At 51.0% G+C, this 26,949-nt stretch overlaps 1 protein-coding gene across 2 annotated transcripts; it reads right to left on the bottom strand.

Moving 5' to 3' along the window:
- Positions 1–902: 902 nt before the first annotated feature.
- On the bottom strand, positions 903–26,429 carry Slc8a2 (solute carrier family 8 member A2). 2 transcript variants are annotated; one of them, XM_038339666.1, is made up of 9 exons: positions 25,755–26,429; positions 17,463–18,127; positions 13,402–13,824; positions 8,847–8,950; positions 8,700–8,717; positions 6,371–6,495; positions 5,992–6,091; positions 2,515–2,793; positions 903–1,279 (listed from the first exon to the last, which is right to left on the bottom strand). In XM_038339666.1, exons 1-9 carry the CDS (start codon positions 26,427–26,429, stop codon positions 903–905), a joined length of 2,766 nt encoding a protein of 921 aa, XP_038195594.1. The 2 variants fall into 2 exon arrangements, with proteins under 2 accessions (XP_038195594.1, XP_038195595.1); XM_038339667.1 differs by lacking the exon at positions 8,700–8,717.
- Between the last annotated feature and the right edge of the window lie 520 nt (positions 26,430–26,949).

The following is a 26,949-nucleotide window of genomic DNA, read 5'->3' as shown; positions in this document are numbered from 1 at the left end:
GGGCAAAATGAACCTTCTAGAGTTATTTTCGTCAAGCCTTCTAGAATATTGTCAGGGGAGGTCGGCTGGACTCCCTTTGGTTCTCAGTCTCCTCCACTACGCAGATTCTCAAGGCTGAGTGAGTCGTGCTGCCCTCTCAAAAAGGGAAAGTCTGTCGACGCCCCTTCCCCCAAGACATGCACCCTCCCGTGACCCCCCTCCCCCAAACACACTATATATATATACACACACACACACACAGGCCCCTCCCTCCAAGGCGTGGCTGGGCTCTCAGAGGTAGTGGAGGGCGAGTAGGGTGCTGGAATGTCTGAAGTGGTGGGTTCAAGATGTGCCTCCTCCAGCTGAGCCTGGGGGACAGAAACTCCAAACGTCCCTCCTCCCTCTCCAAGCCTCTGAGTGAAGAAGTCAGGAAAAGGTGCGTGCCCTTCCCCCCCCCCCTTGTACACACCCACTTATTCATTCCCCTGGGGACTGCAGGGAGCTCCCTGAGGGTTGGGGGTAAGGGAGGGGATGGGTAGCATCCTGGGATGGCACAGCCTCTCTCTGAGGTACCTGGGGAAATCTTCTAAGGCCCAGAGGCCCAGATGGAGGGTTGTAGCTGGGAGAAGGGACACAGGAAGACAGAGTTAAGCTGGTGTCCAGGGAGGTAGAGAAGGTGGTGTCTGGTGGGTGGGTGCCTGGCTTGGGATTTCAGATGTAACTTACAAGGGATGCCGCTGAGAAGGGAGATCGAGGGATGGAACCCAGGCGGAAAGGGAGGCTGATCCCAGGAAGAGGGCTGGCGAGGAAGGAGCCTAGGAGAGGAGTCCCAGGGAGCCCAGGGTGAGTCTGGACAGAGAGACAGGGGTGGACCCAAAAGCAAATGCCATCGAGTCCCCACTTTCAGGGCGGTGGCTAGGGCCCTAGAAGCCCCGGATATGGCAATAAGCCTCGAGGCTGGCAAAGAGAATGTAAAGGAACCAGAGGCCCAAGAAGAGAGCGGTGGTGGCCAGCTTGGGTCCCCGCGGACCTCCCAGCTCGCCACCGATGTGTGGCCGGCGCCGGTACAACAGCACTGCGATGCCCACGAAGGCGAAGACGGTGAAGAGTGTGACCGAGAAGGCCAGCGTGCCTGTACGCACCTCGAAGGGGCGGCCCTGCACCGCCCAGTACACGGCAGCCACTGACCAGGCCACACCCAGTCCCAGGAACACGTTCACGGCGTTGGAACCAGTCACATTGCCGATGGACGCGTCCGCACACTGGTCCTGCAGCGCGGCAACCTTACTGGCGAACGTGTCTACAAGGACAAGACACAGGGGTAAAGAGGGGTTTCTTACCGCTCCCCGGGCCCTCACCTACTTCCTGTGGGATCTGTCTGCATGCAGGAGGCTCCACTGCCTACTTTCATCCTCCTTTTGTGAGGCTGGCATTGCGCTGTCCTAATGGGGTCCACTTTTCAATTGTTGAGGGCCCAGTCCCCTCCCCAACAGACTGGCTCTGGAAACAGCTGTGTTTGCCCCACATGTGAACTCCCTGCTGATGAAGGAACAGTCTCTCCCATCTTGCCCAGGGAGGTTGCCTTCCTCCCCCAGGTTTGCTCCGGTTGGTTTGATTGTGGCCTCGGCCTTCCAACAGGACACAGGACACTGCACAGCCCCGTTTCTGTGGCATGTTCACCCTCACTGGGCAGATTCTACCCACATCTGAGTTAAAACTCAGAGATTCAGCCACGATGGTGTGCACACCTGTAGTCCTAGCTCTTGGGAGGTTTAAGCAAGAGGAGGACCATGAGTTTGTGGCCAGCCTGGGCTACCTAGCCAAATTCAGGGCAACTGAGACTATAGATTAAGGACCTATCTCAAAAAAAAAAAAAAAAAAAAAAGGTGTGGTGGCACATGCCTGCAGTCCAAGTTCTTGGAGGTGGAGGCAAGAGGCCAACCGCTCTACACAGTGATTTTGAAACCAGACTGGGCTATCTGAGACCCACTACAAAAACAACAACAATGAGCGGTGGAGATGGTTCCTAGGGTATAGCATGAGAACACGAACTTGGATCCCAGTGCTCATGTAAAAGACCGGGTGTTGGGCTGGCTAGATGGCTCAGTGGGTAAATACACTTGCGGCAGGCTTCATGATCCGAGTCTGATCCCTGAAGCTCACACGGTGGAAGAAGAAAGGACTTAGGCTGCACTCAGATCTATACACACCTACCTCCGAGAATCATTGCCCGGCTCTCCCCACCTATCACATGGTCTGTGAAATCATCTGGGGAGGACCTGTCTCTAAGGAATCCCCCCCCAACAATGAATTTTGTGAGGTTTTCCAGGAACCCTGAGCCTACCTCCAACCCCTATGGTGGCCTCCCCTTCTTCCTAAGCAACCCATGTCTGCTTCCTACCATTTCCTGTCGTATTAGTCCCCCTGTGACTCTTCCTTGCTTGTTCTGGGGCAGGGTCAGCCCACACACTGCACCCGCAGGACCCCTCCCCGGCCCTCTCATATTTCCTGAAGGGCCACCCCCCGGGGTGTTACCAGGGATAGAGGTGCCCAGGGCCACGAAGACCACGGCGTTGACTGAGTCCTTAAGGCCCACAGTGCACCCAAAGTGGGAGGCCAGATCTCCTATGAGCGCCGTGAGTAGACCAATAACCAGGATGCAGACACCAAAGCAGGCCCAGCCGTGGCAGTACTCCGTGGGAGGAACACAAGCGAACAGAACCTTCCAGAACACCGTCAGGAAGTGCATCACATAGTCAAAGCAGGATGGCAGCCGCTCCTCCCGAGACCCATCCTCTTCTTCCTCCTCATCTCCTGTGGGCACATGACCCAGCTCCATTGTATTAGACTTCCAGACAGTTCCGAATGAATCGCTTTCCCAGCATGCCTTGTAACTAAAAGAATGTTGGTCTGAGAGGAATATATTTATTTTCTCAGAATCCCTTGCAGCTAAGAGAGTGTTGAGCCCAGGTAAATGTAACTTCCCAGAGTTCCTAGCAGCTGAGAGTATTGGACTGAGGGAAGCTTATTTGCTTTCTCAGATTACAGATTAAAAGAATAAATATTGGGCTTAAGTAAATTCAGTTTCCTCAAATCCCTTGCAGCTGAGAATGTTGAATACGGTAAATGTTTTTACTTTCCCAGCGTCCCTAGCAGTGTTGAGAACAGGTAAACAGGTGAGCACACTTACAGCTAAGAGAGTTGGATACAGATAAAAATACTTACTTTCCCGGCATTCATTGCAGCCAAGGGACTGTTGGGCACAGATAAATCCATTTACTTTTTCAGGACTCCTCAAACTAGAGGAGGCCATGTATCCCTTGCTAGAACTACTCAGTGTCTCACAAACCCTGGCTGCTAGAGATGACCATGTCTCAAGCTAAAAATAGTCATTTTCCCCAAAGTCTTCGCAGCCATGGACAGTCATCTGTACAGCTTGAAATAATCACTTTTGGGAGGAGTCACTGCAGCGACGCGGGGCTTCCGCTCAGAGATAGAATGCCCGCCTAGCATGTGAGAGGTTCTGAGTTCCATCCCTAGCACCACCAACCAAACAAATGCCAAGATTCCACAGTCGGCTAAACACACTGGCTTTCCCAGAGTCTCCAGGAGCAAGACAGAGACAAACACCCAGCTAAAATTAGCCAAGTTCCCAGAATCCCTTGAGGTTAGCAACAGCCACGTCCTCGGATAAAAATATGCTCTCTCCCAGAATCTCCCACTTCTAGCAATGCTATAAAATACATTCCTTCCCATAATCCCTTGCAACAGCGGGGACCCCCCCCCCCCAGCTCTGGAGACAAAAAGGAGAGGTTCTGAAATGCCCTAACTCCCTTGGTACAGGGGTGCCCTGTACGTGATTATTTTCTGAGCTTTGTAGAAAGGTGACCCCTTACTGTGACCTGATTGGCTTTTAGCACCCAGTGATTTGTGTGATTTGAAAAGCACTGAAGTATTTGGAACCCTCCTCATCCCGAGCTGACAAGCAGGAGGCGATGAGTGAAAACCAGAGCAGGCTCTTGTGTGCCAAGTGTTACAGCTGGAAGGATGCTGATAAGGGAAGTGGCCAGTGGCCAGCAAGCAGTGGGCAGGGAGGCATGGCAGCGCGGCGAAGCTAGGCCAGCTGCCGAATCCTGAAACCGCCTGCCAGGGCCAACTCCAACAAGTCCCCAGACTTTTTCTCTAAGAAACAGGATACCTGCAGTGGTGGGGGCATAGTGTGCTCCCCCCACCCGGCTGGAGGACTCCAGTCACATCCCATTGCTCTGACTTTTCTAACTTACTTAACCACAGGCTTGCCAAAGAAAGAAATGCTTGAATTTGCACTTATCCAAGTGGGTTTTGTGGTTTCTTGGTTCTGTAAGAACCAAACTTTTAGCATCAACCACAAGTAAAATGGAATTAGAAACAGAAAATTGGAAACTCAGCAGACACCCTGCCCTTTCTGGCCCCCTAAATTCATTTTGTTCCTGCTAGGACTTGATACCTGGAGGTGCAGCAGCCATTCAGCAACCATGAGGGCAAAGGTTGAGGATGGGAAGGCAAAAGAGGAGCCAGATCCCAGCGTGGTGGGGTGTGAGTTTAGTCTTAGCACTTGGGAGACAGAAGCAGGAGGATATCTGTGTGCTCCCGGCCAGCCTGGTCTCCAGGAAGAGTTCCAGACCAACCAGAACTGCTGAGACAACCAGAACTTGTCTCAATAAACAAGCAAACAAACAAGGGGAACGAACCAGTCCATGGGGAGCTTCGGTCCCTTGTGACTGGGTTTTCTGCTGAACTCCTGGTACCTGAACTGTAATGTGCTGAGACAGCTGCAGCCAGTGCAGACAGGCACAGGCGGGGGTGGGGGGACTCAAGGCTTCTTTTCTGCCCCAGATGGCGCTTGGGGGGGGTCTCTCCTCTTATCTCTGTCACCCCCTCACTTGTCACTTTTTTTTGACATGTCTGTCTTCTCCACGGTGCTGTGAACGCCATGGCGACAGGGACAGTGTTGTTCCAGCTGTTTCTCCATCTCCCTCAGACACATTAAAAGTTGTGGCTTCAGAGGTCTGTGCCAACTGCATAGGCCTCTCTAGGTTGGCCTCATATCTCCACAGTCCTGACTTTGAATTGCACTAAACAAGTTATTTTTTTTACATTGATTTATTTGTCTGATAATTGTGTGTGTGTGTGTGTGTGTGTGTGTGTGTGTGTGGTGGTGGTGGTGGTGGGGAGTAAAAGGAAAACTTGTAGGACTCAGTTCTCTCCTGATGCATAAACCCCGGGAATCGAACTTAGATTGTCAGACTTGGCAGCAATCGCCTTTACTTGCTGAGCCATCTTCTCTGCCTGACATTTTCTTTAACTATATAATTCATTACCTATTTAGTCCCTCCAGTTGAGGCCACCCCGAAGGAAACCTGATATTATGTATGGGAGGAATCCCTAAATTGTAGCCCCAGATAGCATTATAAATTCTTTTGGAAACTTTAAGCCACTGTGTCCTTTATCTGAACTTCAGTTTCCCCATCTGTGTCGCAAAGGTCCCCGTGTGAATTTCCAAGATCAGGTCTGTGGATCCAGTCGCCACTGTGCCTCTGACCACACGAGGGCGCTGCGGGTCCGCGGGAGAGCTAAGAAGGGTGAGGACCACAGCAGGTGGGAAAGAACCCGGTGCCCTGGTGACTGTCTCCATGGCAACAGAGGAGCCCAGGGCTGTCTGGGGGAGGCCCAGTGCCATTTCACCCATCTTCTAACTTCCTGATGCTACTAGGGTAAAACCCGGACTGCCCCCTCCCCAACCTATCTCAAGCTGTGAGCCCCCGAGCAGCTGGGACCACTGCACAGTGTTCTCAACTTTCTCCTTTCTGTTTTCATCTGACTCTCCATCTCTGGCCCTCCGCGGTGGGAGGGGATGCTTGCTCTCTGCCTGTCAGCTGATCCTCATCCGTCTTCTCCATCCCCTCCTGGCCCGTGTACCTTTGTGTCTTTGTCTCTCCATCACCTTTGGCTCTCACTGCCCCCTTAACTTACCTGCGCTCACCGTAACTGCCTCTAAAAACTGCTCCCTCCATGAATGAGTCCCAATCACCAAGGCCAGGTTCGTTTTCTTTATAAGTTTATCCACCGTGTTCTGAGGGAAGAGAAAGTGAAGGGAGGAGCTGCTACTCACGAGTGCCCCCAGGGTGGTGCGATGGGGAGGGGGACTCTGGGGTTTGAAATCACACCCACATGTCCAGTCCAGAAAGGGAGTTCTGTGCTGTCCACAGTGCTGAAGCTGGCCCTGGAGACTCCCCCAGAGACCACCCTCCCCCATCGTGGTTCCCAACTTTAAGGTTGGCATGCCCTTCCTTTCTTGAGCTGCACCCCTCCCCGACATAGCTCAGGATAGGCTCTAGGGAAGGGAGATCACCTTAAAGTCATAAGACTCTTCAATGATGACCTCAAGACGACAGTTCTCCCCAAGAACTGGCTTGCCCATCTCTGCTATTCTGCGAGCCTCCTCCTCCTCGGCAGTCAGCTTCCTGTCCCCATCTCCTGCAGCATGAGGGATGGAGGTTAAATATCCAGGAGCCATGCCTAACAGGGTTGGTAAAGACTTTACTATCTGCTCTCTCTGGGACATCAGTGAACTTGTCCAGCTCCTCTGACCACCTGTTCCCTCTGCCCATGAAGTTCTAGTAGTGGACTCTGGGTTCACATGGTGGAGGCTGTGTGACCTCAGGCAGTGCCTTAGCCTCTTTGCTCCATATTTTCTACATCTGATGGGTATAGCAATCATATCTACCTCAGGATGATTGAGTTAAGCCTGGTCCCAAATGCAGCTCTAACAACACACTCTAGTCCTGCACCCTGCACTCTGAACCCTGCACCCAGCCCTAGGCTTCATTCCCAGTTCCACTCCTGGACAACATCGTTAGCAACGAACGTAGCTCTGTGGTAGAAACAGCTACACCCAAGTCTGTGGGCAAATAGGTGGACTACATTTCCCAACATTCCTTGCAGCTGGGCATGGCTATGTGATTGAATTAGAGCCAATAGAATGGGAATGGGAGAAGTGCTGGAGTGGTGGGCCTCCAGGACCTCCCCTGTGATCCTGGGGATTTTCTTGCCGGTTTGCCTGGAGGCAGCAGGGGGGTCCACAGGCAACACAAAACAAAATTCAATGGCTATTGGAGGCACAGGATGGAAAGGCCACATCAGAAAAGAAAACCACCTGCTCACAAACTTTGCCTAAGCAACAAAGTCATGCAGCAAGAATTTGCTACTCATTGTAGCAAACAGGCATCATTAGGGTAGTTTGTTACAGAAGCTTGCAAGACTTCTCAGTGCATCTTAGTCTCAGGCTAACCCTAACTATGTGCTAGCTACAGTGTAGATCTTGCTTCTAAACTGTCACTACATTCCAACCTACTGGCTCTAACCTCAATTCTGACCCCCAACTTCTAACCTTGGCACCAATTTTGGGCGTGTGGTGGGGGTGGCAGTTTTGAGACAGACTGTTATAAATCCTTGACTGTCCTGCGATCATAGAGATCTGCCTGCCTCTGCCTCCCTCCCAAGTGCTGGGATTAAAAGCTTGTTTTACCAAGTCTGTTGGTTTTGTTTGTTTGTTTGTTTGGGTTTTTTTGTTTAGTTTAGTTTGGTTTTTGTTTTGTTTTCATAGCCCAGTCTGGACTCAAACTCTCCACATTGTTGGGAATGTCCTCGAGCTTCTGATTCTCCTGCCTTCATCTTCCAAGTGCAGGGATTACAGGCCTTCCTCACCCCAGTGCTGGGGATGGGACGAAGGGCTTTGTGTATCCTGGGCAGGCACTCCACTGACTGAGTTGTCCTCAGCCTCCTGACTCCATTTCTAACGCAAAGTTCTCAAATTCCAACTTCAGCTTTAAATTTCTAAAAGTGTGTGTGTGTGTGTATGTGTGTGCATGCGCGTATGTGTGTGTGCATGTGTGTATCTGTGTGCATATTTATGTATGTGTGTGCTGTGTGTGCATGTGTATGTGCATGTATGTGTGTGCACGTGTGTGTATGTGTGCGCACATGTGTATGTGTGTTTGTGTGCATGCATGCACTTGTGTGTTTGTGTGTGCATGCATGTATATGTGTGTGCATGTATGCATGTGTGCATGTGCGCATGTGTGCATGTGTGCGCATGCATGTATGTGTGTATGTGTGTGTGCATGTGTGTATGTGTTTGCCCAGGCTTGCGCACTTGTGTGCCTGCAGCTGTCTAAAGAGACCAGAAGGGGACGTCAGGCCCTGGAGCAGGAGTTACAGGTGGTTGGAAGCAACCCAGCATGGGTGCTAGAACTGAACTTGAGTCCTCTGGGAGAACAGCAAGTGCTTTTAACAGCAGAACCCTCTCTCCAGCCCCCAGCCTCAGTTTAGCATAAATGTTCCAATCCAACACCATTTCAAACCCCGACAACAACCTCTATTTCAATTCTTGCCTTGACCCAGTGGGAAGACGAATCTCATAATCCAAACCCGTCCCACCCCTGTCCCAACCAATGGCAAACCTGATTCATACAGACCGTGCTACAAGCTCAGATCTGATTTCATAACTCAGTTTCTTCCAACTTTGATTATAAATATCATCCTGAACTCCACAGCCCCCTCCCTTCCCAGTCCCAGCTGGCTCCAATTCCGAATCCACCTCTCACCTCCAAACTTCCCCAAGCCCACCCCTGTGGCTCCGGTGACTCCTCCCCTCCACACCCAGAGGTCCCTTCACTCACCTTGGTTGAGTAGCAGAGCTGGGGAGAGACAGAGACAGGGACACAATGAGAGAGTAGCTTCTCCTCAAAGCTCAGGCTCGTGAGTCCCCCGGGGGCCCCCAACCCTGGGGCCCCTATTTCTCCCATAGCCACCTCTTCGCCCCTCACCTGAGATGCCCCTCTTAAGCCACTGGGGCTGGCCGAGTTCGATGAAGAAGTTGTCCTTCTTCTCATACTCTTCGTCATCCACTATCTTGACCTGAAGGGTCTTCCTGGGGAAGGCGCAGGCAGAAAGCATAAAGTTCCTCCCACCCTGAAGCCACCTCAGGATGATCTATTGGCCCTTGGTGGAATTTAGGAGGGGCTCTATCAGAAAGCAACTACCCCAGGGCAGATTCTGACTTTGTCCCCATTTGTTGGAGACAATCCTAACCCTGAAGACTTAAATAACATGTGCAAATGAAGCTGGGCCCTGGGAGGAGCTGAAAAGATGGCTCAGTTGATAAAGCACTCACTATGACAGCATGAGGACCCAGGGGCGATGCCCAGCACCCATGTAAGAAAGCCCAGCAGGGTGGCATGTCTGTGGGGGTGAAGACAGGCCAGCCAGCCTAGCCTAAATTGTGAGCTCTGGACCAATGAGATTTGTTACAAAAGAGGTGTATAGTGCCTCTGAGGATGATACTTGAAGCTGTCCTCTGCCCTCTACACATATGAGCACACTTACACATGCATACATACATGTGCATGGAAAAAAAAACACAAAAGCTGGATCTGTAATCCCAACCACTTGAGAGTTGGAGGCAGGGGGATTACCATGAGATCAAATCCAGTCTGAGCTACAGAAAGAAAATAAGGAAAAAGTAAGGAAGAAAGGGAGGGAGGGAGGGAGGGAGGGAGGAAAGGGAAGAACTAGTGAAATCTATCAGTACAGAATATTCGCAGCTTCCCGTCCTCCATCCTGACCACATTTGGAAAAGCAGCCTAATGTGCCCAGTTTCTCCCCCCCATTCAGATTTTCTGTTCCCATGGTTACCAGGGTGAGGCAGGGAATAGCCCAATGTTACCTGTCCCCTTAAGGCACTGAACCCACATACCTCCTACCCCTCCTTGCAATCTCCAAACCCCACAGAAAGGGATGCTCACAGATTGGGCGCCAGCAACTCTTGGCTAGAGGAACGGTGTATGTAGCCAGCCCCATAAGGCCTGGCCCCAGATCCCAGCCACACAAACACCCCACCCACGCAGTCACCAATAGAGGAAGCTCCACCAGTCACCCGCCCACACGCACAGCCATCCACACAGCCATCCCCCTGCAGCACATGATCTCAGGGAACAGATGCCTGTTCGTTTGAGAGACACCCCCAGCACAGCCTGAGACAAACACTGTCACCCTGTGGGACCCTTCTAATGCTCCTCTATGGATCTTGCTCTTTTGTTATTTAATTACTTTTTGGTTTTGTGAGACACTGTGTCACTATGTAGCTCAGGCTGGCCTGGAACTCACTAGATAGCCCACACTGGCTTGAAATTCACTAACCTCTTGCCTCTAAAATTCTCAGATGGCAGGCATGTGACATCATTCCGGGCTTAGACTCCTCTCTTGATGCTACTTGCTGCCTGCATATATTTCTCTGCACGTCAGTCTCTCTGTCCACCATCATCTCCCTGCCTCTCTCTCTCTCTCCTCTCTTGGCCCTTTTCTGACTATTCTTTCCTCTTTGTCTTTGTCTCTCAGTGGTGCCCAAATGAAATAAAGTTAACACAATCAGGCAGAAGAGTCCTAATCAGGCAATAATTCAATAAACACATCTCCTCAAGTGAACTCACACAGCACACAGAGACACTGTCATGTAGGGACAGACACCCACCTCTACTCTCTGCGTTTGCAAATTATTTATTTGAGACAAGGTCTCATGGAGCCCAGCTTGGCCTCAAATTCTACATGAAGGGTTGGCAAGATGGCTCAGTGGGTAGAGGCACTTGCCTTGAAATCCCGATGTCCTATATTTGATCCATATAACCCATGTAAAAGGTTGAAGGAAAAAAGGGACTCCCCAAAGTTGTCCTCTATATGCCATATGTATACTACTGCAAGCACACCTCAACAGACACCATGCATATGCTAACAAATAAATAAAAACTCAAAATTGAGGTACAGACAAAGATTAATTTGAACACCTTGCCTTCTCCACCGCCTGACTGCTGGCATTAGAGATGTGGGCTACCATGCTACTAAGACTGGAGCCCAGAGATGCTACTACTAACTGGGCAACATCCTCGGCTGTCTGTAAAACAAGTTTCGTCACTGTAGTCCAGGTTGGCCTGTAGCTCATCGCAATCCTCCAGTCTCCAGCTTCACCTGCTGGGATTACAGGCAACACCAAACCCAGTTGGATTTCAAAATACTGTACAGAGGCAGCCCAGGCAGCAGGAGCAGGCTGGGCGCTGTCCGCGGTTCTGAAACACCACATCTAGGAGTGGGGGTCGGGCGAGGAGGTCTCCCAAGACACCGGGCTTCTCAAATTCACAAGCAGACTCAGGGACACGCTGACACGGTGACACATACTTTGTCGTGCGCTCTCCTAGTACCCCACAAACCGCTAGCACACAACTGATGCTTGGTATGCCAAATCTGCTCTGACAGGAACCCACGAGAATTCCAACGGGCAGGACATCCAGAGAGACTCCTGAGATCTTAGGAAACAGCCTTCCTCCCCAGCCACTCTCCCTCAGTTCCCAGGAACTCCACTCCAGCCCTCATTCCTCTAAGATTCCAGTCTTTCTGCTTTCTCGACTCCCTTGTTTCTCGATTCCCCTTGTTTCTCGATGACCCTGGTTCTCCGGGTCTGGGTTCTTCCTACACTTTGCCCTTTCTCTCTTTGCTTCCTTATTGTGTCTCCCTGTTAAGTCTCTGACTCTTCCAGTGTCTGTGTTGATCCTACCCAGGCTTCCACACCAGCCTGGTTGCTTCAAAGCTCCTCTAATTAGCGCCTGCCCGTCAGAGGAAGGATGTGTTTCCCTAAACGCTAATTAGCCTCTTGTTCTCTTGTCTCCTGTAGCCACAGCTGGAAGCTTGGGAGGAGGCGGGAGATAGGGGAGGACAGAGGGTGTCCCAGGCTGGGGAAGCCGTGTAGGGGAGGAAAGGCCCATGGGATTGCAGCAGCAGGAAGGAAGTGGGTTAGACAATCAGAAGGACCAGAACCAACAATTCTGTCATTCTTTCTGCCTCTTGAATTTGAGGAGATGAGGCTAGGGATGACAACAGAGTTGGTCACTCCAAGCAGCTGTCACATGACCCTTCCCCCAGCCCCAAAGAGAAATGTGGACAGCTGTGCAAGGCCTATGACTAAAGCATAACCCGAGGCAGAGAGCAAGAGACTGACGACGCCAGGATCCCAGACAGCCATGGCCTGGGAGGTCAGCGGTCCAGGGATGGAGAGCCATCACCGGCCAGATGAAGGCGAGGCGGAAGCTCCAAGGCTGGAGGGAGCGCGTGGGTGGCAGGAGGAGGGAGCCAGCCGCTGCGGGGGCGGCGGGCGCGGAGGAGCTGCGCTAGCTGCGCCGGGCAGGCGCGGGGGAGGTGAGCTCGGGCCTTCAGAGACTCTGAGGCAGTGCCAGGGCGCAGAGTTTGCAATGCCCTGTCTGTCTGCATATCTACTGGGCATACGTTGCGTCCAGGCACCTACCAATATTAAGAATCTCGTGCCCTAGGCCCCCGGAATCCTGTGTCTCTTCCTGATCTTCCCTGATCCCTGGGTCTCCCACTGTTTCCCAGGTTTTTCCTGGATTTCTCAAGCCTCACCTCAGACCCCCTCACACCTAAGGCCCCGCCCACCACTCGATCACGCCTTCTCAACTCAGCCAAGCCCCTTTGTCTAGCTTGGCCCCAGTAGGCCACGCCCACACATAAGTACGCCCCTTTCTAAAGATCCTCTTCCTTCGAGGCCCCTCTGCTTCCACAGCCCAATTGACACTCCCTACCAAGGTCCACCCAGGCCCCGCCCATTCTCAGACTTTTCTTTCCCCACCCCCTTCTCCTCAACCCTGTCTCCTCCCATTCATAGATCAGCCATGATCCTTACTCAGGTTGTAACCCATCAAACTTTGTATCTGCATAGCCCCTCCCACCGTCAAGACCCTTTCTTGTTTCTATCGACCTGAGCTTGGGTTTCACCCCTTGACCCAGTCAGGTTCCCTTTCTCTGCACAGCCCCACGAAAACCCCTTACCCTTCACCCCTTACTCCCACTCCGTCTACACTGCCCTGCACTACCTCCCAGGCAAGTCCATTTCTAAGGCACTGCCCACCTTAGCCCCTCCTCCAGCCAGGGCCACTTCTCAGACCCCACTCGTGTTGGCTCAGCCCATCTCCAGTAATAACTACTTCCCACACCCTACCTACAGTAGTCCTTCAGGACCAAGCCAAGGTTGCCATTCCTCAGCACCCTCCCCGTCCCACCTTAGCCCCATCCCATTGCCTGTCAGAGCTGTTCTTTTTTGTTTTGTTTGTTTTCGAGACCACCCTCCAAGACAAGGTTTCTCTGTAGCTTTGGTGCCTGTCCTGGAACTCGCTTTGTAGACCAGGCTGTTTTTGAACTCACAGAGATCCGCCTTCCTCGGGCTAAAGGCGTGCGCCTGATTTAGAGCTGTTCTTCAGGTCAGGTTTACCCTGGCCCCACCGCCCCTCCCTCAGGCTCTGACTCTCTCCCACCCGCGCTCACATGGTCTCGTCATCGCCGAACTCCAGCTCTCCACAAGCGTCCTCGTAGTGCACGCCGCCGCCACGAGCAGTGCCATCCACTGTGCGGTAGGGGAGGCGCACAGTACCGCGGGCGCCTGAGCTGCGCACTACGCGCACGTCCACGGTGCCCATGCATTCGCTCACATGCAGCAGGCGGTCCTGGAAGGAGAAGATGCCTGCGTGGTCGTCGTCCAGGATGGTGACGGTGGCCAGCAGCGGTGCCACTAGCCGCCCCTTGGGTCGCCCGCCGCCGTCGGGCTCAAACATGCCCTGCGCATCGCCCACACGCAGGTTCAGCAGCCGCACGAAGAAGTGCTCGTCCTCCTCGAAGATGTCGTCGTCGATGATGCCGATGCGCAGCTCCTTCTGCGTCTCTCCGGGCTTGAACACCAGCGTGCCCTCGCTGCAGAAGAGAACCAGAAGGTGCCACCCCTGTTGTGCGCACGTGTGTGTGCAGTGATCGCAGAGGCCAGAAGATCCCCTGGGGCTGGAGGTACGCGGTTGTGTGCCTCCCTGCATGGGTATTGGTACTCAAATTCGGGTCTTGTGGAGGAGCAGCCAGTGCTTTTAACCTCAGAGTCATCTCTCTAGCCTGAAGGATGGGCCTTCAGGTCACCTTAGTATCTGCTGAGGTGGGAGTGCGATGCAGAGATGCAGAGTCCCTCAGCTTCTAGGTTCTGTATTTGTAACTGGCTCTAGGGGCTGTGGGTGATGCTGGTACCAAAAGTTGAATAGCAGGGATTTGGGGACTTTGGAATAGATCTTGTTCCTCTAATTACAATAAACAAACAAGTAAATAAAGAGTAAATAATAAAAACAGGGCTGGGCAAGGTGGTTAAGTGGGTAAAGGTGATTGCCACCAAGCTTGATGACCTAAGTTTGATTTCTGGGACTCACATGTGGAAGGAGAACACAAGCTCCACCCATAAATCATCCTCTGACCTCTAGGTATGCGTACACATAGCATGTACACAGATACAAATAAATATGTTTAGAAATAAATTAGGGGCTGGATCAGTGGTTAAGGGCACTGACTGCTCTTCCAGAGAACCTAAGTTTGATTCCCAGTACACACACAGTGGCTCATAGCTATATAACTCCAGTACTATGTGACCTGACGCCCTCTTTTGACTTCCGTGGGCACCAAGCATGCACGAAGTGTGCAGACATCCATGCAGGCAAAGGACTCATACATATAAAATTAAACAAAAACAACTTAAAAAATGTAACCTAAAAATTAAAGAAGAGTAAAACAAGCAAGCAAACATAAAACCTCAGAAGCTGAGCATGGTGGTGTAGCCACACCCCAGCCCCCGGGGGATTCTACACAGGTGCTCTATGGGTATGTCACACGCTGTGCAGACTGAGAGAGATGATAATGGATTCTGAGTCCTTCAGATGAGGGCCTCAGTACCACGCTGGATTGGGGATCTGGGCCTGGAAAGTGGTAGCCACCATTACTATGACCAGCTTTATATAAAGGTTCCCCAGGAGTAACCTGGTCCTGTGGGAGGAACATACGGAATTCAGTGTCCTAGAACTAATTGGCAAGATCAGGAACAGAGGGGCAGGGGCTCCCGGTTACTGCAGCCCTTGCCTTGACAGACACTGGGCTTGGTGGCTCCCAGCCAGCTGGGCCAATCAGCTGTGAACTCAGCTCAACCATAGAGCCCATTGGGTGACCTCCAATCTCAGTGTCTCCAATGTATAATAGAGCTAATAGCAGCAGGTATCTCATTGTTTGAGGCAGGACGCTAGGTTCATACACAAGCACTCAGTGAAATTTAGCTGAATGAGGTAGTTCACAGCTGTAATCTTAGCACTTGGGAGGTAGAGGCAGGAGGATCACCCACCAGTTTGAAGCTTGCCTGGGCTATATAGCTGTGGTGGTCTCAAGGAAAATAAAACAAATTATCTAGTGATGTTTGCACAATAACAAGCTGCGGCTGTGGCTCAGTCAGTAGAGCACTTGCCTGGCAGTCGTGGTGTCCTAGGTTCGATCCCCAGGACTGCATGAACCAGGTGTAGTGGTGCATGCCTGTGATGCTACCACTCAGGAGAGGAGGAGGAGGAGGTGTTCAGGAGCACCCTGGATTATATAGACAGCTCCAGACCAGGCTGAGCAACAGAAGATTTTAACCAGAAACAAAGATCTGGGGACTCTAAACAAGACATTTGAAAATCCAACTAAGGGGGTAGGAGGTCATGGAAATAGCCGCATCTTTGTCAAACTGGAGCAACCAGCAACAAAGAAGCAGGCATTATGTGCCTGTAAAGTGCACCAAGCTGCAGTTCCCCTTCTCTGACCTCCAGCGGAAGGTAGGAAATGCACACAACTCCATCTTGTTCAGAGGAAATATGAGGCAAACTCAAATTGCAGATGGGCCAGATGGTGGTGGCACATACCTTTAACCCCAGCACTCAGGAGGCAGAGGCAGGAGGATCTCTGTGAGTTCCAGGCCAGCCTGGTCTAGAGAGCAAGTTCTGGAACAGGCTCCAAAGCTACAGAGAAACCCTGTCAAGAAAAACCAAAACAAACAAACAAACAAAAATTGCAGATGGTTCTAGGACCTGGCCTAGCTTCAACTGCCCTATGGGGTGGGCAGGGGGAGGGAGCTCAGTGCCAAACACGCTTGCTGCACAAGCATGAGGACACCCCATAAATGCCAAGCAGGCATGGTGGCCAGCATGGAATTCCATCCTCAGAAGGTGGAAACAGGATCCCTGGAGCAGCCTGATGAGAGACTAGTCGAATTCCGAGTTTGATGAGAGCTTGCCTCATGAATGAGGTGGAGGAGGAATTAAGGATGACTCCCGACACCACATGCACCCTACACAGATGCACTAAAACACATTCAAACATTCATATATGCACATATGCATACACCACTCACTCACACACATGCAAATGGGAGAAGAGAAATGGGGACACAAAAGTCGCGGGAAGTCTGAGAAACATGTGGAATGAGGGAAGCCATTGAGGTATGGCAATCAAGTGCCATGTGTAGAGGACATGCCAAAGGATGCCATGGGGACTGTGGGAAATGCAAGCAGATCCTGGAGATTCACCATGTCCACTCTGATAAATTTAATAAAATAAAATAAAACAGAACAAAACAGCAAGCGGGGAGGTGGTAGTGCATGCCTTTAATCCCAGCACTCAGGAGGCAGAGGCAGGCATATCTCTGACTTTGAGACCAGTTTGGTCTACAGAGCAAGTTCTAGGACAGCCAGAGCTACACAGAGAAACCCTGTTTTAAACAAAATAAAAACAAAAACAAAACCCAGCATAGTCTGGAAATGAGAGATATAGATAACTTGTAAGTGTTGAAGGGAAAACCTCAAAGGCAACTTTGTCTTCTCCAGAACAGTGTCTGGTACATTTAGGGAGCAGGAAAATAGTGACATGACCAACACATGTCCTCCAGGTGGCCAAGAACTTGATAAAGTTGTGGGCTTACACAGGTGTGCCTGCATGCCAAGAACCTCAGGTAACTGGGGCAAGGTGGGAAGCAGTGTGATGTGGCTCCATCAACACGTCACCTATAACGGCATATGTGATAGGTACTCTGTAAATGTATTTAAGCAGCAGGGAGGTCATTTCCTCCCATACTAGAGTTTGAGTGTGGCTCAGTGGTAGAGCCCCTGCCTAGAATCCCCCAGTGAGGGGCTGGGGGCGTGGCTCAGTGGAGTGAAGGAATGAATGATGACTGGATCATAAATGAATGAATGAATGAGTGAATGCATTCATCCACGGATGCTATGGATCTGTATATAGTAGGGAAAGGAGACACTAAAGGCATTCCTGAAGCTCAGCCCAAGCAGGCACTATATTTCCTACCTTCTCATGTGACTTGCCCAGGACCCACCTATACCTGGACTCACCTGGCCCTGGAACACGCCTGTAGTTGGGACCTACATGGGCCCAGGACACAACTGCATTCAGGATCCACCTGGGCCTGAGAGCCATCTGGACCAGGACTTACCTTGACCTGGGTCCTAACTCATGTGGACCTGAGACTCCTGTGTACTGGGACTCACCTGTACTCATAGTCTGACCCTGCTTTGGCAGAGCCGTCCTCTGTGCGGTAGTCCACATAGAAGGTGCTGTTGCCCTCACCGCCCTGGCAGGCCACTGACAGCAGCACGGACCCGCAGTTCTCCAGGCAGTGGTAGAGGCTGGGCTCAAAGAAGATGCGACTGGCGCCATCGTCCTCGTCGTCGGCTGCGCCATCATTGGCTCCAGGCCTGCGGGCTGCATCTGCAGCGTGTCTTCGAAGCACGTTGCCCGCGCCCGTCATCAGCCGCGTGGCTTGGATGCGGTAGAAGGCGCGGCTCTTCTGCTGGTGCAGCAGTGCGTAGTACTTGGCGATGCCCACCAGCTGCTCCAGGTCCTTGTCTGGGTGTTTCTGCTTCAGGTCCTTAAGAATCTGGATGACCTCGCGCCGGCTGGCGTCCAACTCACGTGCCTCGGCAGGACCTGTGCCCAGCGCACCCAGTTCACCTGGGACCTCGGTGCCCACGAACGTACCGTCCAGCTCGATGCTCTTGGGCGGGTCGCCCTCTGCCCCGATGATGATCCCACTGCGAGGGTCGGTGCGGTAGCGCTTGTACACGTACTTGTAGAAGAGCAGTCGCTTGTCCGCCATCCAGGCGAACACCACGCACACCGGGAAGAAGACCAGTGTCAGCAGCGCCTCCCACACCTGCAGGTGGCAGGCAGTGAGCACTCTACATGCTCTCTCTCTCTCTCTCTCTCTCTCTCTCTCTCTCTCTCTCTCTCTCTCTCTCTCTCTCTCTCTTTCTCTCTCCTGTTCATCTCTGTTCACTTGTTTTTCCTGTGCTCACGTTTCTCCACACATATCTATCACATCCATCCATGTGTCTACCCACCTATATATTCATCCATCCATCTATCCATATCCACCCACCTACACATCCACCCACATATCCTACGCATCCAACCATCCCATCCATTTATGTATCTACCCATCCATCCATCCATCCATCCATCCATCTATCCATCCACATGTCACCTACACATCCACCCACCTATTCATCAACCTCCCCCACCCCATTGTTAGCTAGTTCTATATCAACTTGACACAGAGTCTTTTGGAAAGAGGAAACCACAATTGAGAAGATGCCCCCAGTCAGTCAGATTGCCTATGGACAAGCCTTTCATTCATTTTCTTAATCAATGGTTGATGTGGGATGATCTAGCCCGTTGTGGGAGATAGCTACAGCTACTTCTGGGTAGGTAGTCTTGGGGTGTATAAGAAAACAAACTGAGCAAACCAGGAAGCAGCACCCCTCCATACTTTCTGCATCAGCTCCTGCCTTGACTTCCTTTGATGATGGGCTGTGATTTGGAAGTGTAATCATGATGGTTTGAAGAAGAATGCCCCCCCCATAGGCTTATATGTTTGACTGTTTAGCTCCCAGTTAGTGGAACTGTTTGAGAAAAGATTAGGAGGTGTGGTTTTCTTGGAGTAGGTGTGGCCTCATTGGAGAAGTGGGTCACTGGGGTTGGACTTTGAGATTTCAAATGCCTATGTCAGACCAAGTCCCCCCCACCCCCGCACCTTCTGCCTTCATATCAGGATGTAAAACTCTCAGCTACTACTGCAGTGCCAGGTCTGTCTACTTCCTGCCATGATGACAATGGACTCACCCTCTGAGACTGAAAGCAAGCTCCTATTTAAATGCTTCCTTTTATAAGAGTTTCCTTGGTCATGGTGTCTCTTCATAGCAGGAAAACAGTAACTAAGACAGTAAATGTAATAACCCCTTCCTCTTCCAAGCTGTTTTTAGTTATGGTGTTTTATCACAGCAATAGAAACCCTAACTAATAGAACATCTACCATTCATCTGTCTTCCATCCACCCATGTGTCCACGTGTCCATCCTTGTATCCATCCATCCATCCATCCATCCATCCATCCATGTATGCATGTATCCACCCACACATCCACCCACCTATCCATCCCTTCCATCCATCCATCCTTCATCTAGCCACCCAGCCATCCTCCAACTCATCCATCTTCCTTCTACCCAAACATCCGCCATTCACATACCCATCTACCTACATAACCTTCCTTCATCCACACATCCATTCATCCACCCACTCAAGCATTCACACCCATCCATCCATTTCCCCAACTCCCTGCTCAAGCACACATCTATGTCCCTGTTGTTGATTGCTCCTCCCTTCCTTTACTTTCTCCCCTTTCCCCCTCATCTGCCATCCTCAACCTGCCCAACTCTCCACCTCTGCCTCTCTGGCTGCCTCTCTTCTGTCCCTCCCCCAGCTGGTGTTTTTAATCTTCCCTTCCTCCCTGTCATTTGAGCTTGTTACCTAGGTCTCCTTGTCTCTATGTCTTTTTTAAATCTTTTTTTTTTTTTGTAGACACCCTTGAAGAGTCTTTAAAGTTTTCCTCCTTTGTCCTCTCAGGAAGTGTGCCTCTCCAAATGGCACTGTGTGTGCGTGCTCTTTGCCCGGCTCACTCCGGGTCTTATCCATCTACCTGACCTGCTGAGTGCTATACCTTGCTGTGTGCGCTAGACTCTGAGACATTCTTAGCCACCACCAAGTGATAGATGTTCCCACTTGTGGTCCCGGCTTCTCAGGGTCAGAGCCTGCATCTCTTCCTCCCTCTCCCCTTCCATTTCTGTCCTTCTCATCTGGAAGGCCCGCTTCCTAGGCACCACTATCCCTCCATCTCCCCATACCCACGGTGACCACAGCCCTGGCTGGAGCGTGAGTGGCTCTGAGGGGCAAGGCTGACTCTCGGGGCTCATTTCCCAGAGCTCTAGATCTGTAGCCTAGTTTACTTTTCATTCCTGAGAAGCTGCACCATGCACAGCAGGTGAGAAACAGCTCTGAAGAATCCAGCAGCCGTGGGGGCAGAAAATGAAGGCCACCTCTAAGCTGGAGCTGACATATGTGCCCCCAGCACTCAGAGCCACCAGTCCCTGGCGCATTAGGAACGTTCAAGATGTGAAATGATCTGGTCACAGTAGCACAATTTGGTGATTGTAGCAACGTGGGAGGCTGAGGCAGGAAGACAGCGAGTTCTAGGCTAGCCTGGGAAATGTGTGAAATCTTTTTCAAACCTGACACCCGGAGGTCGATTCCCTGGACCCATATAGCAAGCAGAAAGAGAGAACCAATTCTTTCAAGCTGTCCTCTGCCTTCTACCCTGGCACCCATTTGTCTCCTACAAATAAACACCAAGTTTTAAAAGGGTTTTAAAAGTTCTAAAAGAGTTCGAGCCCAGCCTGGTCTACAAGAGCTAGTTCCAGGAACAGGCTCCCAAGCTACAGAGAAATCCTGTCTCGGAAAAACAAAACAAACAAACAAAACCAACAGGTATAGCCAGGTGTGGTGGTGCATGCCTTTAGCTCTGGGGAGGCAGAGCCAGGTTGATCTCTGCAAACTGAAGACCAGCCAGGGCTACATAGGGCTACATAGTAAGACCTTGTCTCAAAAAGTTCTCACTCTGTAGACCAGGCTGGCTTAGAATTCACAGAGTTCCTTTGCCTCCAGAGTGCTGGGATTAAAGGCGTGCACCACCACTTCTGGCTTTCAAAAATATTTTTTTTAATTTATTTATTTATTTTTTATTATGTACAGTGTTCTGCCTGCAAGTATGCCTACAGGCCAGATGAGGACACCAGATCTCATTGCAGATGGTTGTGAGTCACCGTGTGGTTGCTGGGAATTGAACTCAGGACCTCTGGAAGAGCAGCCAGTGTTAACCCCTGAAACATCTCTCCAGCCCCTCAAAAATATTTTTATTTTTAAGTTTTAAGAAAGAGATGGACAGAGCAGGAAAGATGGCTCAGTGGCTGTTCTTTCAGAAGACCCAGGTTCAGCTCTCAGCACCCCAGGGAGCTCTGCAACCATCCATAGCTCCACTTCTAGGGAGTTAGCTCCCTCTTCTAGTCTCTGAAGGCAGCATGCACATGGGTGGTGCACAGACAAACATGCAGTGAAACATTCATACAAATAAAAGTAAATAAATAAAATGGCTTTGTGGTAGAGTGTTTGCCTAGAATCTACCACTGAAGGGCTGAGGACGTGGCTCAGTAGCAGGGCACCTGCCTAGCGTATGTAAGGCCGTAGACTCAATCTCCAGTAGGAAAGAAGAAAAGAAGCCATAGAAGTATTTTCTGTTCACTACCATCACTAGTCCAATAATCTTGGGCTGACTGAGGTCATAGGCTCAGACTGTCTGTCCCCTGGACACACACAGGCAATATCCAGCAACACTTGCCAGCTAGGTGTGAAGATCTCTCTCTCTCTCTCTCTCTCTCTCTCTCTCTCTCTCTCTCTCTCTCTCTCTCTCTCTCTCTCTCTCTCTCTCTCTCTCTCTGTGTGTGTGTGTGTGTGTGTGTGTGTATTTCTAGACAGGGTTTCTCTGTGTAGTTCTGGCTGTCCTGGAACTAGCTCTGTAGATCAGGCTGGCCTCGAACTCACAGAGATCCACCTGCCTCTGCCTCCTGAGTGTTGGGATTAAAGATGTGTGCTACCACTGCCCAGCTTCGTCCTAGTTTTTAAAAGTTTATTTTTAATTGAGAGAGAGAGAGAGAGAGAGAGAGAGAGAGAGAGAGCGTCTGTACAGTTGCCTAAGGAGGCCAGAAAATGGCATCAAATCCCCTGGAACTGGATTTACAGGCAGTTGTGAGCCACAGACTTGGGCACTGGGAATCCAAGTTGGGTCTTCTGAAAGAGCAGCCAACACTCTCACTGCTAAGCCATCTCTCCAGCCCTGAAGGTTTTCACATAAATACCCATATGCTGTCTTTCTCATTAAAGAGAGGAAAAGATGGAAGAGTATTTCAGATCAGGTGGCCTCCCAAGTTACTTACAAATGTGTCTGAGAGAGAAAGAGGGCTTTAAGAAAAAAACACAAAATAATTTATCTATTGTTGTGAAGTGGGGGATGGGTGAAGGTCGGGGACAACTTTCAGGAGTTGCTCAGGCTATCACGCTATGCCTTTATCCACTGAACCATCTTGCCAGTCCTGGAACAGAATCTTTTAGGACCCAGTTTCCACACCCCATAGTTGCTGTGTCTCCTGATGGCTCTGAGACCTCTCAACTCTTCTGGGGCAAAAGCTAGGCAGAATGCTCACGCATGCCACCCCACTCCCCTGTCTGTGTTCACCGAAGCTGGAGTTTTTCCATTAATCAGCAGAAAACCTCAGCCTCTCTCACTTTATTTCCCTCCCTGAGTGTAAATAAAAGGTTCTTCTGGAAGGTTCTCACCTTTTAGAGGTGCCACTGTGAACAGGTGTGATGAGGTGGCCACCTTGGGACCAAGGCCCTGTCTAGTCAACCCCTAGGAGAAGGGGTGTCCTTGAGAGGGGGTATGAGTAACCCCAGGGTGTCATCATAGTTGGGAGGAGGGTGTGATCCCAACTTGGTGGTTTCAAGAAAGCCTAGGACAGCTCCTGTCCCTGAAGATACTATTTATGATCACTGGAACACAGAGTTCAATTCTGACTTTTGTTTGTTCCTTTTCTTTTTCTTTTTTGACTCAAGATCTCATGTAGCCCAGGCTGGCTTTGAACTCCTGATCTCCCTAAGTGTTGGGATCACAGGTGTGCATGCTCAATCCTGGTTTATGTGTTTTCTATTTTCCCTTGAGATTTTGAAGACATAAATCACATTTATGTTTCATTTCGAGGCTCTTCTGCTTCTCGATGGAATGGTGTCTGTTTTTTTTCTTCCTTCTCTTCAGCCCAGCTTACTTATCCACACAGCTCCTTGTGAGGCCCCTCTGAGCGGGATGGATGTGCCACAGCACACACTTCTATTTGGCTCTGTGAGCGCATCCCAGCCTCTCAGTGTATACTCAATACTGACTTTTTGAGAAGCCAATTGTGTCAACAGCTTCATTTATGGAACGCAGAGCTCCATTTACTCTGTCCCAGGCACACCCATTCAAGGCCTGCCCCTCACAGAATGATTTAAGTTATCCTTACAGCAGGCTTAGGAACTCAGTACTGGAAAGACCCATGTACGAAGGAACTTGTCCAAGGTCATAGAGGGTTTTAGCAGAGGTTGGATTTGAACCCAGGCACTTGGCTTCAGGGTCTACAGTCCAAGTCTCTTTTCTTTCTTTCTTTCTTTCTTTCTTTCTTTCTTTCTTTCTTTCTTTCTTTCTTTCCTTCCTTCCTTCCTTCCTTCCTTCCTTCCTTCCTTCCTTTTTTATGGGCTTTCAAGACAAGGTTTCTCTGTGTAGCTTTGGAGTCTGTCCTGGAACTCACTCTGTAGACCAGGCTGGCCTCGAACTCACAGGGACCCCCAGTTTCTGCCCCCTGAGTGCAGGGATTAAAGGCGTGCACCACCACCACCCAGCCCCAAGCCTCTTTTTCTGTGGTGACCCAGGACATCCCCTTTCCATAGTTCAGATGTGAAAACCCCAGCGAGGATACGGGCTTTGCCTGAAGTCACATAACAATTGTGGGGACATCTAGAGACAGGCTGATCTTAACTGAAACCCGGTCTCCTTGACGCTCCTGGAGGGACCCTGGCCACCACTCTGCCACCCTCCATCTTTCCTCTCCCTCTAGGTCACGATTAGCTCTTAAGTCTCCTCCACGCTGCCCTCCCCACCTCTCACCTACAGTGTCTAAAATTCCTTCTTCACAGCTCTCAATATATATATATATATATCTCCCTCTCAAAACCACTTTGAAGGCTCGAGAGGTGACTCCATTGACAACATGCTTGCCATGCAGGCCTGAGGACCCGAGTTTGAACCTCAGAACCCCAGTGCTGGGAAGGTGGAGGCAGGATGCCTGAGCTCAGGAGCCAGCAAGTCTAGCCAAACAGTGATGTCCAGGTGCAGAAAGCGACCCTGACTCACAAAATGAGGTGAAGAGCAGTCGAGGAAGGTCCTGACGTTGACCTCTGTACCTGCACACATGCACACGCACAGGAAAACCTACATCTCACATGGACCCTAAGCCGGGATGCCGTCCTTTTTAAGAGAACCTGAAAACTGTCTGATACACTATCCTCTACTTTTTGCCAGGGATGCTAGGAAGCTCAGTGTTACAACCACGGTTTAGGTGTAAACTCCCTCTGAGGCTTTGATTCTGTAGTGTCTTTTTCTCTTTCTTCCTCCCTCCCTTCCTCCCCTCTCTCCCTTCCTTCTTCCTTCCTGTACTGGGATGGAACCCAAGACTTCATGAGGGCTAGGGACACACTTTACCCCTTAGCTACATCTCCGCCCCCTTTTTGTTTTTCTGAAGCGTTCTCACTGTGTTACCCAGGCCGAACTCGAACTCACAGCAATCCTCCTGCCTCAGGTTTCCTAGTGCTAGGATTACAGGCATAAATCCTGGTGCCCAGATAATCCCTGCAGTCTCCACTTTGATGCCAACCCTGAAGCACTTTTATGTCTGGGGCCTTCTTGAGCAGGATCTATTAAGTGACAGGAGTTACCAGATCACACACAGCATGAATGAGTGAGCCTTGGGTACCACAAATAAATTATGCATGTGCGGGAATGAATTAGGCCAGACCCATGAATAAATTATGCAAATAGAGGCAGCTTTCATAGAATTGTGGGAAATAAATCAACCAAATGTTGTAAAGGAAGCTGAGGACAGGCAGGGGTGCAGGTGAAGACACTGGACGCGAAAGAGGTGGAGAATTGTGGGAATCTGGGTGTGAGCCAGGCAGCTGTGAGTTTCAAGTTTGTCTCGTTGTGGAAATAAATTATGCAAAGTGGACACCAGCCTCTGCCAGAGTCTCTGCCAATTGGATGGGAGTATAAACCACACTGAATCTGAACTGAAGATGAATAATGAATGAGCCATGCAAACTGCCCGTCTCTCTGGCCCTATGGAGAGAGATAAATTATGCAGATGCGGGTACCGCAGATGCCAGTCCGTGGATATATTATGTAAATGTACCAAGTTACTCAGATCGATTTGCGCTGTCAGAACACAGGGGGCGGGGGAGGGGCTGGCCTATGCAAGTCTAGTGTGAATTATGCAAATAGCAATGTCTTATTGCAAAGTCAGGAATAAATTATGCAAAAGAAGTGCTCTCAGGTAACTGTGTAGCAAGCTGAGGCATGTCTTACATGGACTTTGGGCTCTGTTAGCCCACGCACGGCTTTGGGAATTACTTCTGGGTGGGCACAGCACTCTCTACTTGCACCTGTATCTCTGACTTGCTGTCTTCAGCACAGCCCTCTGGTGCAAATCGTGACTGACACAGCTGTATGTGGTGGTTCTGTCACACACACACACTTGCACTCGCAGACCCTCCAAGCCACCAGGCTCTCCTGGGGTGTTGGTCTTTACTCACCTGGACCACACCTGGGGAGAAAACTGCTAGGATGAGATAAAGCCAGACGTAGGCAAAGATGCTCCAGGAGGCTGTGACAAAGAAGACCCTCAGATGCTTGATCTTACGGCTCTCACCAGCCGGGATGACATAGACACACACAGCAATGACCACAAACATGTTGAAGGCTGCGCTGCCCACAATGGTGCCGGGACCCAGTTCGCCCGCCTGGAAGTTGTGGCCACAGACCTCGATGACAGACAGCAGAATCTCAGGCGCCGAGGAGCCCAGGGCCATGAGTGTGAGGTTGGACACTGTTTCATTCCAGATGCGCACGGTGCCCACACTGGTCTCCCCGTTGGCCTTGGTGATGGTAATCTCCTTCTCCTTAGATGTGATGACCTCAATAGATGCCATAAAGCGGTCGGCAATGATGGATACACCGAGGAACATGTAGACCATGGCCACAAAGTACACCACGGCCCTTGCGGCCTTGTCTCCCAGCGATGGGTCGTCGGGTTCCCACACAGGCAGCAGCACCCCTGGCTGGCAGCGGTAGGAACCCTGGCAGCCGCCTGAGTTGGCATCACTGTCGTTAGCAGGGGGAGGTGGCAAGGAAGGGGTTGGAGTGGCCTCCCCCAAACAGTGGGGTGCCCCCAGGAGGAGCACAACTCCCACCAAGGCCAAAGCAGCCATGGGGGTGGTAGAGTCCTGAGGGAAGGAGCAGAAGATCAAAGTGAGTGGATCAGATATCTCCCTGTCACTCAAACGGCCCCATGTGGGCTGAGGGCGTGGCTTAGATGCAGAGCCCCTGCCTAGAATCCCCCAGTGAGGGGCTGGGGTGTGGCTCAGTGGTAGAGCCCCTGCCCAGAATCCCCCAGTGAGGGGCTGGGGTGTGGCTCAGAGACAGAGCACCTGCCTAGAATCCCTCAGTGAGGGGCTTGGGATTGGACTCATTGATAGACGGCCTACCTAGAATGCAGAAGGCCCTGGGTTTCATCATCAGCACTGTCAAACAATAAAGTCCCAGCTTGTTAGGCCACAACACAGGGGTGAACTGGGAACCAGCTCAGGAGACAAGGAGACTCAGGGAAACACAGAGATCATCATATGGGTGCCCAGAGGAAAAGACACAGGAATGCCAGGACAGAGGGGCCTCACGAAACGCTAGAAACATAACTGAATCCAAATGGTTTGGGAACCTGCAGCCAACTAT

The sequence above is a fragment of the Arvicola amphibius genome, chromosome 8 (genome assembly GCF_903992535.2).
Source record: "Arvicola amphibius chromosome 8, mArvAmp1.2, whole genome shotgun sequence".
NCBI classification, from domain to species: Eukaryota; Metazoa; Chordata; class Mammalia; order Rodentia; family Cricetidae; genus Arvicola; species Arvicola amphibius.
The sequence above is the reverse complement of the archived record's forward strand: the minus strand, read 5'-3'. Positions and strand labels throughout refer to the sequence as shown.